Source organism: Prionailurus viverrinus, chromosome C1 (genome assembly GCF_022837055.1).
Source record: "Prionailurus viverrinus isolate Anna chromosome C1, UM_Priviv_1.0, whole genome shotgun sequence".
NCBI classification, from domain to species: domain Eukaryota; kingdom Metazoa; phylum Chordata; class Mammalia; order Carnivora; family Felidae; genus Prionailurus; species Prionailurus viverrinus.
Window position 1 is genome coordinate 111,162,177 of NC_062568.1, and position 12,594 is coordinate 111,174,770.

General features: G+C 48.3%; 1 protein-coding gene across 9 annotated transcripts in view; it reads left to right on the forward strand.

Moving 5' to 3' along the window:
- Positions 1-12,594, forward strand: part of LOC125172600 (neuroblastoma breakpoint family member 6-like) — a 48,126-nt gene that overhangs the window by 21,295 nt on the left and 14,237 nt on the right. For 8 of the 9 annotated variants that reach the window (XM_047870917.1, XM_047870914.1, XM_047870916.1 and 5 more), the window contains 6 exons: positions 2,746-2,792; positions 2,893-3,102; positions 5,359-5,455; positions 9,892-10,106; positions 11,131-11,191; positions 12,027-12,241. In XM_047870917.1, the coding sequence (XP_047726873.1) occupies positions 2,925-3,102; positions 5,359-5,455; positions 9,892-10,106; positions 11,131-11,191; positions 12,027-12,241 (766 nt within the window). In that variant the 5' untranslated portion in view covers positions 2,746-2,792; positions 2,893-2,924. The remainder of the gene's footprint in view (positions 1-2,745; positions 2,793-2,892; positions 3,103-5,358; positions 5,456-9,891; positions 10,107-11,130; positions 11,192-12,026; positions 12,242-12,594) is intronic. The other variant, XM_047870913.1, reaches the window with a different exon arrangement.

The window sequence follows — 12,594 nt, forward strand, 5'->3', positions numbered from 1 at the left end:
AAACTGGGACTGCCTATCTTTGGGCGGAAATCTAAAAGGAGACAAAGCCTTTGCGAAAGTGTGTGTCAGTTTCTCTGCTTTCCCCAAGCATTTTATTCCTAGGATGTATGCCTGGGAGGAACCAGTGGGTGTCTCCACAAAACACAATTTGTACATGATTATTCGTCCTTACTCTATGAGTGATAACCAAAACTAGATCTGTCCAACAGGAACACAGATAGTCAAATTGTGCTCTAATCCCCAAGCAGAGTATTTCTCGGCAGCATCAGAACCAACGGCTGACACACAGCTAATCAGGACAAAATCTCAAAACCAGACACCAAGTGAGAGAACACAGAACATAGGAGAACATACGACATCATTGCAGTTATATGAAGTGTAAGAACAAGCAAAAGTCGTCTAGGGTGAGAATTCAGAATGTGTTTGTGTTTGGAAATGGGTATTGACCGGCAAGGAGCAGAAGAGAACTTTGCGCCTCGGAGGAAAGTGTTCTATATCTCGATCTGGGTGGTGACAGGATGCATACGTACGTTAAATTCATTGAGCTGTGTGCTTGCGGTTTGTGCATTTTGCTCTAGGTCAATTCGACCCCAATAAAGAACTGTTAGAATTGAAAAAGAGAGAGATGACCGAGCCGAAAAGAGAATGACAAATGACAGGAAATCGGTAACAAATATTGAACATGCACATCAAAATAAGAATGTCTTGAAGAGAAACCCAAAGCGATTCAACAGAACAAACACTAAAAAGTATAATTTCATGAAAAAAAAGGATAGTGAGAATGACAAGCTCAAATAAGATTAGAATGGCATGTTGCTGCCTTAGGAAAGTCACTCTAGAGCAATAAACACTGAGACATATTCCAGCAAAAGTAGTGTCAGTCGCTTTGATATGGGGTACAAGGTTGGCTTTCGAGGTCATCCAAGATTCCTTTGGCTCTTTGGGGTCTTTTCTGGTTCCATACAAAGTTGAGGATTGCTTGTTGTAGCTCTGTGGAAAAGGTTGGTGGTATTTTGATAGGGATTGCAGTCAGTGTGTGGATTGCTTTGGTTAGCATCAACATTTTAACGATATCTGTTCTTCTAATCCATGAGCGCGGGAAGTTTTTCCATTTCTTTCTGCCCTCTTCAGTGTCTTTCGTAAGGGTTCTCTAGTTTTCAGAGTGCAGATCTTTTACGTCTTTGGTTGGGTTCATTCCTAAGTATCTTACGGTTTTAGGTGCAATTGTACATGGTTTCAGCTCCTCGAATTCTCTTTCTGCTGCTTCATTATTGATGTGTGGGAACGCAGGAGATTTCTGTATGTTGATTTTGTGTCCTGGGACTTTACTGAATTCGTGTATCAGTTCTAGCAATGACGTGGATGGAGCGAGAGTGTGTTATGCGAAGTGAAGTCAGTCAGCCAGAGAAGGACACATATCATAAGATGTCACTCATCTGTGGAGTTTAAGAAACTCAATAGATGAACAATGGGGGGTTGGTAAAGAGAGAAGCAAACCATGAAACAGACTCTTAAGTATAGAGAGCAAACTGAGGGTTTGTTAACCTCCGTTCTGTTAAATATGAGGGTAGGCCAAATGAACGTAATCAAATAGCCTCAAGTTTATAGATGTTTCCAAAGTAGGTGGTCACTACATGTATTCAAGGACATACGTATAAATTAACATTTTGACAGTTGGAAAGAGATCTTGTGAGAGACACATGAAATCCGTAAGTGACAAGCATGAACTATGGTTGTTTAGTGACATTATAAAAACAACAAAAAAAGCAACTCACACGTAGAGAAGGAGTCGAGGATATAGGGATATCCAACATCAGTTTAATGGAAAGCCAACATGGTGCCCCAAGAGGGGATAAGGAAGCCTCATAACACAGGAAAACAGCCAGAAGAACAGTGAGAGTTGGGACAAAACATTTTTCTCAAGTAAATATTTATTCACTTAGTATGATACTCTGCCTCATGTCTTACACTTTTTAATGGATAGAGGACAAGCTAGAGAGACCCAGAGAAGAACATCATGACAGTCCAAGACTTTGGAATCTTTCACTCACTGGAAAAGCCTGAAGGTCTGTTTGACCTTAAAGAGAAGTGGGGTGGCTTCATGACAGCCCTTTAGTAAAACCTGGGAAACTATTTCTGCCTTGATGTTTTTATGCACACACAAGAATGAACAGTGAGAACGATGCTGAGATGTGTTTGGAAAGAGATGGGGTCTGTGGCACCTGGGTGGCTCATTGGGTTGAGTGTCTGATTCTTGATTTTGGCTCAGGTCGTGATCTCACGGTTCATGAGATCAAGCCTCCCGTACGGTACTGTGCAGATAGTACAGAGTCTGCTTGGGATTCTCCTTCTCTCCCTCTCCCTCCACCCCGTCCCGCTCACGTGCTCGTGCTTTCTCTCAAAATAAATAAATAAACTTAAAACAGAGACAGACAGAGAGAGAGATGGGATCTGTGGTATTAGCACAAGGGTAGACAACTACTGAGAGTGGCCGCTGAGGGGTGGTCCCCATCAGTGGTGACCTTCAGGGGAGACTAGGCAGCCTTGGGTATCCGCGTAGCCTTGGCACCTGGTAGGCAGTGGCTCCCAAGGTTCCATGACACCCCCCGCGTTCCAATTCTGTTATGGCAACTGCAGACCGTCACGTGGCGTGCCGGGTGCTCGGTCTGTCATTCCGGTTGGAGTCTGAGCTACAGGCAGTGCCTTGGGCTCTCGACTCTGGCATCTCGAACCTTCTTTTTGTAGCTGCTGACTCTCCAGTGCTGTGGGTGTTGTTCAAGCTGTTCCCAATAGTAAGTAAAGAATTCCTGTATCCTCGCACCTCAGTTCTGATTGAACCTACTGGATTTCACTTGTTTTTAACCCGTCATGTGTTTGGTTTCTTCTCCCCAGTCCCCATTCTACCTCTTCTGCCACATGTCACCATGGCAGCACCTCTTGACCCGGTGTCTGATCCAGGGACAGAAATGAGCCTCCTGGAACTCAACCAGGAGCTTCAATCCAAGCTGGAAGCAAGCCAGCAGGACTTCCGAGACCTCAGAGAGAAATTCCTTGTATCCGAAGCTACTGCCTACTCCCTGGCCAACCAGCTGCAGAAATATAGTAAGTCCTACAAGGCCAGGGTCACCAAAGTGATGACTGTCTGTATTCCTGGAGACAGGAATTGGCTTTGTGTGGAGAGAAAACGAAAGCCCTCTCCGGACTTTGTCTTCTCTATTTCCATCGTCACGATAAATTCCATTGTGACCACAATCCAGGAAAAGTAGCAGTGGGTATTTCTTAATGTATGTTTGTTGGTTTTGAGAGAGACAGCGTTAGTCGGGGTGGAGCAGAGAGAGTGGGAGATAGAGGATCCCAAGCAGGCTCGGTGCTGTCAGCACAGAGGCTGACGTGGGGCTCGATCTCAGGAATGTGAGATCATGATCTGAGCCAAAATCAAGAGTTGGGCGCTGAACAGACTAAAGCTCCCGGGCGACCCAGTGGAAGTGGGTGTCTTACCCTCATTTCGCTAAGGATGGGAAGAATGGGGAAAACGAGACTAGCAGTTTCTCCAGGTTGGTTTGCAGTGCTGTATAGGGCGGGGTTAGAGTTAACTTTCTAGTGATTGATTCCTGACGCAGACCTGGAAATGCCTGGTCCTCTCAGGATCCTCTGTGTGTGTGTGTGTCACATCCTGCATCACCGTTGGCCTTCGTGTCTCGGACTCATGAACTCCATGACGTCACACTTCTCTGAGGTTCCATTGGCAAAGCAGCGAGCTGGCTCACTGGGGAAACTTGCTGATGGTGCACACGGGGCGCGGGTGGGGACCAGGGGACACGGCCAGCTTGCAAGGAGCTGGAAGATGGGTCTGCTTTCCCTGAAACTGCGGTATCCACGAGCGATGCCGTCCAGACAGTGACTCCCCTGATGAGAGAGAAGTCGTGCTTCGTGGGCACAGGCTCTGCTTCCTGAGTCCTCGGTAGCCATTGACACCCTGTGGCGAGGTAGAGGGCATTTCAAGGCCCATCAGACAATCTGCGCTCCCTCCTGTGTCTCTCCCTGAGCTGGGGAACCTTCAAGGATGCAGGATGGCCAGCAGGGCCAGGCCTGGGCCAGGAGTCAAGTGGCCTGGTGGGAATGAGGGTGAGCGGGGGAGACCACAGCCCCGGTGACCGCCCAAGCCAGTGTGTGGAGCTGGCCCTCCCCCACAGTCAGCCTGGAATGGGGAGGCCCGCTGCCTGTTCATTCAGAGGGGGCTGCCATGGCGGGAGGAATCCTGAGTTAGGGGCACGTGTGCAGCGGGGCAATGGGAAGGAATCCTGACGACTCTGAGCCCGAACTGTTGCCGTTTCCTTACCAAGAGTTTTCCATGAAACAAGGGGAGGTGGGATTACAAATGACTGATGGGGAGAAAAGTAATGTTGGAAGCGGCTCTTTAGCAAGGTGGAGAGATGATGAGCTTTGGGGAAAGGACAAGCAGAGTTTTCTTTGCGTCTTTCCTGATAACCATGACACAAGTGCGGGAAACCACTTGCGAAGACGACGAAGGAAGACATCACCCAGGAGCTTGGGGTGGAGGGAACACAGTATGGCTCTGGGCCAGTCTTCCTGTGCTCCCCCCCATGCTGCCCTGCCCCGATTTCTGTGCCTCACATTCCTCCTCTGTGATCCTGCTGCTGTCATAGTAGCTGCTGCTTTGAGTGGAGGGGACGGGCAGGGAGAGAGGGACACAGGATCCGAGAAGTGGGCTCTGCGCTGAGAGCAGTGAGCCTGCTGCGGGGGCTTGCCCTCACGAACCACGAGGTCATGCCCTGAGCCCAAGTCGAAGCTCGCCTGACTGAGCCACTCAGGCGCCCCACCCCGTCTGCTGCTTCCGACACCACAAGCTTTGTTAGTGTTTGGCCGTATCGCTTTCAGGTCCTTCCGGTTTTACGCACCATAGTGCACACAAGAGTATGCGGGTGAACTTTTTGCCTTTGAGATATGTGCTCATTATCCAACTCAAGGGAACCATGAGTCAGTCCTGTGGTCCTAAGGGCCTCACTTCATGTCCCTGCTTAGTGTCCTACCTGAGAGGCTGCAAGCCCGGGTGAGTGTCCGTGATCAGGGTGAGTGTCAGGGGATGTGGATTCTGATTCTGCCAAATACCAGTCATTCACCTTGTCTAGTTCCTGTGCACGCCTTGGAGCTGCTCTTCCCTCAGCTCTAAAACAGGGAGGTATCAAATACCGTGTAGCTGGGGGGCTGAGGAATGAGATGCTCAGAGCCCGATGCTGGGCTTACATTGTCCTGGGGTACACCCCGCCCCCTCCCTGGAGGCAGCGAGCACAGCGGCCCGTGTAGCTTGTCCACTGAGGCCGGTGTCTGTGTTCTCAGAGTGTGAAGAGTTGAAAGACATCATCGAATCCGTGCTGGGGGAGACGCTGCAGTGTAAGCAGGGGAAGTTGGCAGAGACCTTGACCGAGAAGCTCAGGTAAGGAGGGCTCCGTGGCTGGTGGGAGGCCGTAGGCATCTCTGACTCCTGTCAGCGACAGGTCTGGGCCAGGAGAAGGGCAGAAACTTGCCTGGCACACAGGTGCACACACACATCTGTCAAACAGTGAAGACAGCAGTATCTGGTGTATTGCGGACTCCAATTATTCGGGGCCTCGCTCAATGTTTGTGTTTTTTTTTTTAATTTATTTAAATCCAAATGAGTTCGCATATAGTGTATAAATGGTTTCCGGAGGAGATTTTAGGGTATCATCTCTTACAAATGACACCCGGTGCTCATCCCGAAAACTGCCCCCCTAATGACCATCTCCCATGTAGCCCATCTCCCACCCAAAACCCCTCCAGCAAGTCTCAGGTTATTCTTTGCATTTAAATGTCTCTAATGGTTTGCTTCTGTCTCTGTTTTTATCTTAATTTTCCTTCCTTTCCCCTGGTGCATCTGCTTTGTGTCTTAAATTCCACATATGAGTGAAATCATGTGATCTTTATCTTTCTCTGATTGACTTATTCGGCTTAGCATAATACACTCTAGTTCCATCCACAGTGTTGCAAAGGGCAGATCCATTCTTTTTCATCACCAACTAATGTTCCGTTGTATCAGTTCACGTACCATGTCTTCTCAATCCATTCATCCGTCGATGGACATCTGGGCTCTTTCCATCCTTTGGCTATTGTTGATAACAGTACTGTAACATTGGGGTGCAGGTGCCCCTTCGAATCAGCATTTCTGAATCCTTTGGATAACTACCTAGTAGTGCCATTGCCGGGTTGTAGGGTAGCTCTTCTCTTAATTTTTTGAGGAACCTCCGCACTGTTTTCCAGACTGGCTGCACCAGTTTGCATTTCTACCAGCAAAAGTGCAAAGTGATCCCCTTTCTCTGCATCCTCACCATCTGTTATTCATTTTAGCCATTCTGACAGATAGGAGTGGTATCTCATTGTGGTTTTACTTTCCTTTTCCCTGATGATGAATGATGTGGAGCAAGTTTTCATGTGTCTGTTACCACCTGGATGTCTTCTTTGGAGAAGTGTCTGTTTCTGTCTCTTGCCCATTTCTTCACGGAATCATTTGCTTGTTGGGTGTTGAGTTTTGAGTTTGATCAAGGTTGTTTCATAGATTTTGAATACTAGCTCTTTATCCGATATGTTGTTTATAAATATTTTCTCCCATTGCTTCGATGGCCTTTGAGCTTGTTGTTTGTTGAAGCTTTTTATCTTGATGAGATCCCAGTGGTTCACGTTTGCCTCAGGAGACATGTGTAGTAAGAGGTTGTTGTGGCCGAGGTCAAAGAGGTTGCCACCTGTCTTCTCCTCCAGGATTTCGATGGTGTCCAGTCCTACATTTAAGTCTTTCATCCATTTTGAGTTTATTTTTGTGTACGGTATAAGAACGTTCTCCAGGTTCATTCTTCCACACGTCTCTGTCCAGTTTTGCCAACCCCATTTGCCGAAGAGACCGTCTTTTTTCCATTGGATAATCTTTCATGTGTTGTCGAAGCTTATTTGGCCATACATTTGTGGGTCCATTTCTGAGTTCTCTCTTCTGTCCCCTTGTTCTATGTGTCTGTATTTGTGCTGATACCATACTGTCTTGATGAATACAGCTTTATACTGTGGCTTGAAGTCCAGAAATGTTAGGATTCCTTGTTCTAGCTCTGTGAAGAATGCTGGTGTTCTTTTGATAGGACTTGCATTGGGTCTGTAGATTGCTTTGGGTAGTATTGAGATTAAAAACATTTTTTTTTTTTTTAGTATTTCTTTTATCTTGGGAGACAGAGAGACAGAGTACAAACAGGGGAGGGACAGACAGAGAGAGAGAGGGAGATCCAGAATTTGAAGCAGGCTCCAGGCTCCGAGCGGTCAGCACAGAGCCCGACGTGGGGCTCGAACCCACGAAGCGCGGGACCATGACCTGGGCTGAAGTCAGATGCTTAACCGACTGAGCCTCCCAGGCGCCCCACTGATGACATTTTAACAATATTTGTTCCTCAGATCCAGGAGCATGGATTGTTTTTCCATTTTTGTGTGTGTGTCTTCAATTTCTTTCATAAGTTTTCTACACTTTACAGCTTTTTATAGTTACAGCAAATCTTTTACCTCTTTGGTAGGTTCATTCCCATGTATTTTGTGGTTTTCAGTACCCTAGTAAATGGGATCAGTTCCTTGATTTCTCTGTCTGCTGCTTCATTATCGGTATACAGAAATGCAAGCAATTTCTGTACGTTGACCATATTCCAGCGAATTTGCTGAATCCATGCATCAGTTCTAGCAGTGTTTTGGGGACTCTTTCCGGTTTTCCATGTGGCGTATCATGTTGTCCAGAAAGAGTGAAAGTTTGACTCTTTCCTTGCTGATTTGGATGCCTTTTATTTCTTTTGCTGTCTGGTTGCTGAGGCTAGGACTTCCAACACTATGTTCAACAACAGTGGTGAGAGTGGACCTTCTGTCGTGTTCCTGACCTTAGGGACCTCAGGTTTTCCCCACTGAGGTGATATTAGCTGTGGGTCTTTTGTAATCGGTATATAGGATCTTGAGGTATGTTCCTTCTATCCCTACTTTCTTGAGGGTTTTCTCAAGAAAGGATGCTGGATTTTGTCAAAAACTTTTTCTGCATCGATTGAGAGGATCATGTGGATCTTATCCATTCTTTCATTCATGTGATGTATCAGGTTGGTTGATGCGCAGATGTTAACACAAACTTGCAGCCTAGGAATAAATCCCCCCCCCCCCGATTGTGGTGAATCATTCTTTGTTGTTTTTTTTTTTAATTTTTTATTCATTTTTGAGAGGCAGAGGGAGACAGAGTGCAGGTGGGGGAGGGGCAGAGAGAGAGGGAGACCCAGAATCCAAAGCAGGCTCCAGGCTCTGGACTGTCTGCACAGAGCCCAATGGGGGCCCAAACTGACAAACCTTGAGATCATGACCTGAGCCGAAGTCGGACGCTCAACCGACTGAGCCACCCAGGCACCCCGTGAATAATTCTTTTAATATATTGTTGGGTGTGGGTGGCTAGTACTTGTGGAGAATTTTTGCATCTGTGTTCATCAGGGAGATTGGTCTGCAAGTATCCTTTTTAGTGGGGTTTTGGATGGTTTGGGGGTCAAGTTAATGCTGGCCTTGTAGAATGAGTTTGGAAGTTTTCCCCCCATTTCTATTTCAAACAGCTTCAGAAGAATAGGTACGGACCCTTCTTTAATGTCAGGTGCAATTCCCCTGGGGAGCCATCTGGCCCTGGACTGTTGTTTGCTGGGAGTTTTTTTATTGCTGATTCAATTTCTCCACTTGTTATGTATCTGTTCAAATTTCCTATTTCTTCCTATTGCAGTTTGGGGAGTTTATATGTTTCTAGGGATTTGCCCTTTTCTTCCAGATTGCCCCATTTGTTGGCATATAATTGCTCATCATAATGTCTTCTTTTTTGTGTGTATTTCTGCAGTGTTGGTTGTGGTCGCTTCACTTTCACTCCTGAGTTTATTTATTTGGGCCCTTTCCTTTTTCTTTTGATAAAGCTGGCTAGGGACTTACCGATAATGTTAATTCATTCAAAGAAGCAGCTCTTGGTTTCATTGATGTGTTCCGTTTTATTTTACTTCCATATCATTGACTTCTGATCTCATCTTTATTATTTCCCTTCTTCTGCTGGTTTTGGGCTTCATTTGCTGCTCTTTTTCCAGCTCCTCTAGGTGTAAAGTTAGGTTGTGTATTTGAGACTTTTCTTCCTCTTTTACGAAGGCCTGGATGGCTACATGCTTCCCTCTTATGATCGCCCTTGCTGCATCCCAGAGGTTTTGGACTGTCGTGTTTCATTTTCATTGGCTTCCATGTATCATTCACTCTGTGTCCAATAAATATCATTTATTGAGCTGAAAGTCACCAAATTGAAGTGAACAATTTGTGGCATTGGCCACATTCACAATGTTGTGGGATCACCACCTCATTTGCCTGTAACACAGTCACCTCCTGAGGGATGACAGCTTGTCGGTCATGTTTTCCTTCAGACAATGCTGTCCTCTTGACCCTGCCGTTCTCCTGACCTGTGTAGTCCACACCAGCTGTCCTGTCCACATTTCTGTGGCTGGCGCTGGGTGCATGCACAGCACGATGCACACCGTGTAGGTTCCCGGGAAATGGCTGTGCCGCAGCGAGGGGCTGAAGGGACATCTCTCTGACGGGTGTTGAGGAAGACACCTGGCTTTGTTTACAGAAGAAGGAGTGCAAAGGAGGTCAAGGAGCCTCCCCGACACAGAGGAGCCTCGTTTTACCTTCTTCTTTCCGTGTCACAGGCAGGGCCCCACACACGTGCCAGAACGTGGCCTTGAGGGCTCCTTGCGGAAATTCTCACAGAAACGTCCGTGAAAGCTCTTAGAGAATCTGTTCAACTCTGTGTTTTAAAATTTTCTCTATGTCCCACCTTAGGCAATATCATATCCTGATTAAAGCTCAGGCTGCAGAGCTGACCCAGTTGTGGCAGAAGTTACGGGAAGGGAGAGAAGTTTCTGAGCCAGTCGATCAGCACCTCAAGGACCTCCTCACCCACGACGACCCCGAGCGTTCCCAAGGCCAGGGCTTCCGGGAGCAAGTGGCCGAGGGACGCAGGCTGGCAGAGTGCCTTGCCCGCCAGCTCAGCCCCGGTAAGGCGGCCACAGGCCCTGAGTGCACTGAGCTGCTCCGAGGTCCTGGGCTCCCCAGACATCTCCCGCCTCCCCTCACATTGTTGGCAGCCGCTGTCTTGGTTTCCATGTGACACCTGGGGCCACCAGAGGACCCGGACTAGCAGGTGGGAAAGGAGAGGAGAAGTGCACAGGGTGGAGGTCACGGTGCTCCACCCATCTGTGTCCTCCCCGAGGGAACTGCCTTTAGGGCAGGAGACAGCCTCCACCAGTGTCAGAGCCCAGAAGGGAGGACGAGGAAGGAGGCAGCTTGTTCGAGTGCAGGGAGCCCTGAGCTAAGCGGGCAGTTCCAGGCTCCCGCCCAGGAGCTGTCTTTATGAACTGTGGGCGAGAGAGTGATCTTCGCTTTCTCCATTACTGTCTCCTCATCTGTCTATCAAGTAACCTGTCATAGCTGTGGTGATCACATGCGGAAAGTTCACGAATGCGCCTCAGGAAAAATAAAGCCCCTGACTGTGTGGAGGTGAATGAGGTATTGGATGTAGTAGGCCTTGGAGGCGGAACGTCGTTTAGACTGAAACACTTTTCATACAGACGGCCCGTCCATAACACTGACGTCCACTTGGGGACCCGTGAGTCCACATGTGGAGGGACTTGGGACCGGGTGATTGTGCTGTCCTCGGGGCAAGGAGGAGACTCTGCGTGAGCACTGGGAGCACACAGGGCCTGCGCCTGTGGCATGACTGTGGCACCTGCAAGACACTGTTCGCAGAAGTCAGATCGAAACTGGACAGGCATCCACGGATCTGGACAAGAGACAGTTTAAACTTTTGCCCAGTCTCAGTCATGGTGAGCCTCCGAATCAGAGACACTCCCTGCTGGATCTGAAATCCATACCGCAACAGTTCTCAAGGGCAGTGCCCTGGAGCTTCAGAACAAGAGTTAGTCATGCATAGATAATTATGTCGCTAGGGCATATAAGCCACTGTGTTTATAGTGGTGATGTGGGAGCTCGCTGACGGGAGATTTCTGAATTTCTTTGCAGAAGATGAGGAGAAGGAGGAGGAGGAGGAGGATGAACAAGCAGAAGAATCCCTCACCACCAGGTAACAATGAATACTGGGGACCCGGTAATGTGTGGGTGAAAAAGGATAGGGACTGAGAAAGAACAGTAGGTGAGGTCACAAGAGTCCAGGTGGCAGATGCAGGGATCAGCAGAGCTGCAGATGGTAGTGATTGAATTCCCTCAGCGGCTAATGGCCCTGTTCCCTCGGTTGTCTGCTGTCGCGGGGCTGCTTGTCTGGGGAGCCCCAGATGAACTCAGCAGCCTTAGGATTCCCCGTACCCACAAAGTACCCGCTCTCTCCTGTAAATGAACACCAGGAGGAGACGCATCTCTACACAGTTCTCAAAGGTCCCTGGTAGGAAGGTAACCAGCAAAGGAACTGATAGACACACAGCTGGCAAAATTCACACGGCATTACCTAACCAAAACCAAAAAGTTGGGGTGGCATGTGACACTATGAATAGAAAAGTGCCTGGAGGGCACAAGTTTCTGCAGGGCACAGTGACTCAAGAGCTGTAACCGCTTGATCAGTCTATGTTAAATTCAACATGACTCAGGCACGTGGCAGTTGCCCCTGGCATGGACTCGCATTGGTCCTTCGTCTCGTGACTGTACCACACTGGGATGGTCGAGTCTCATTCCTCATTGCTCGTTATGTGGCCAGTGGACTGAGTATCTATCTGTTGTTGCTTCTCTCCCACCCCTTCCTGGCCACACTCTGCCTCTTGTAGGATAACCTTTTCTCTCTCAAGGCTATGGTCCCTTTCCTTTCTGCGGCCACTGCCTTGCCTCCCATCCACACCAGCTAGGTAGCAAGCCATGGTGTCTGATCCTCCTGGTTTCCTCTTCTGTCGTTCTTGCCCCACCTGGCACAGCATGGAGCTTCCGGAAGCTGAAAAGAAGGAAGTCCTCCAGGACACGCTGAATGAATGTGTTTTGACTCCTTCCATTGGCCAAGAAGGGCGTGACTGCTACCAGCCTTACAGGGATGGCACGTTCCCATCGGATAAACAGGAATTCGGCTCTGCTCTGGATGTAGCCTGTGAATGCTCCCATTCCAAAGGGGATGAAACTCCACCCGGTTCCCCAGGTAGGGTCCATAATCTTTGTTTGCACACACCCTGTGTAGACTACGAGATTTAACCCGCAGAAGTGGACCATGTACTCACAGACAGTTTCCATCCAGGCTCTAGGACTGAGTTTGAAATAAGACATTCCATGAGTCAGTGAGCTTTGTTCGCTTCATGTCTAAGCCACGGCACTTTTGTGTCTGAGCCGCCGCCCATCGCTGCTCTGAAGGTGGTCCTGCCAGACTCCTATACCTCTCTACCCCAGGCACAGGAGGTCGCTATCAGACCTCCACATTTTGGATTAATCTCTTATCTCTCTTGCCAGGCTCTGATTTCCATCCTTGAACCATGTTTCTGAATATCTATGGCCACC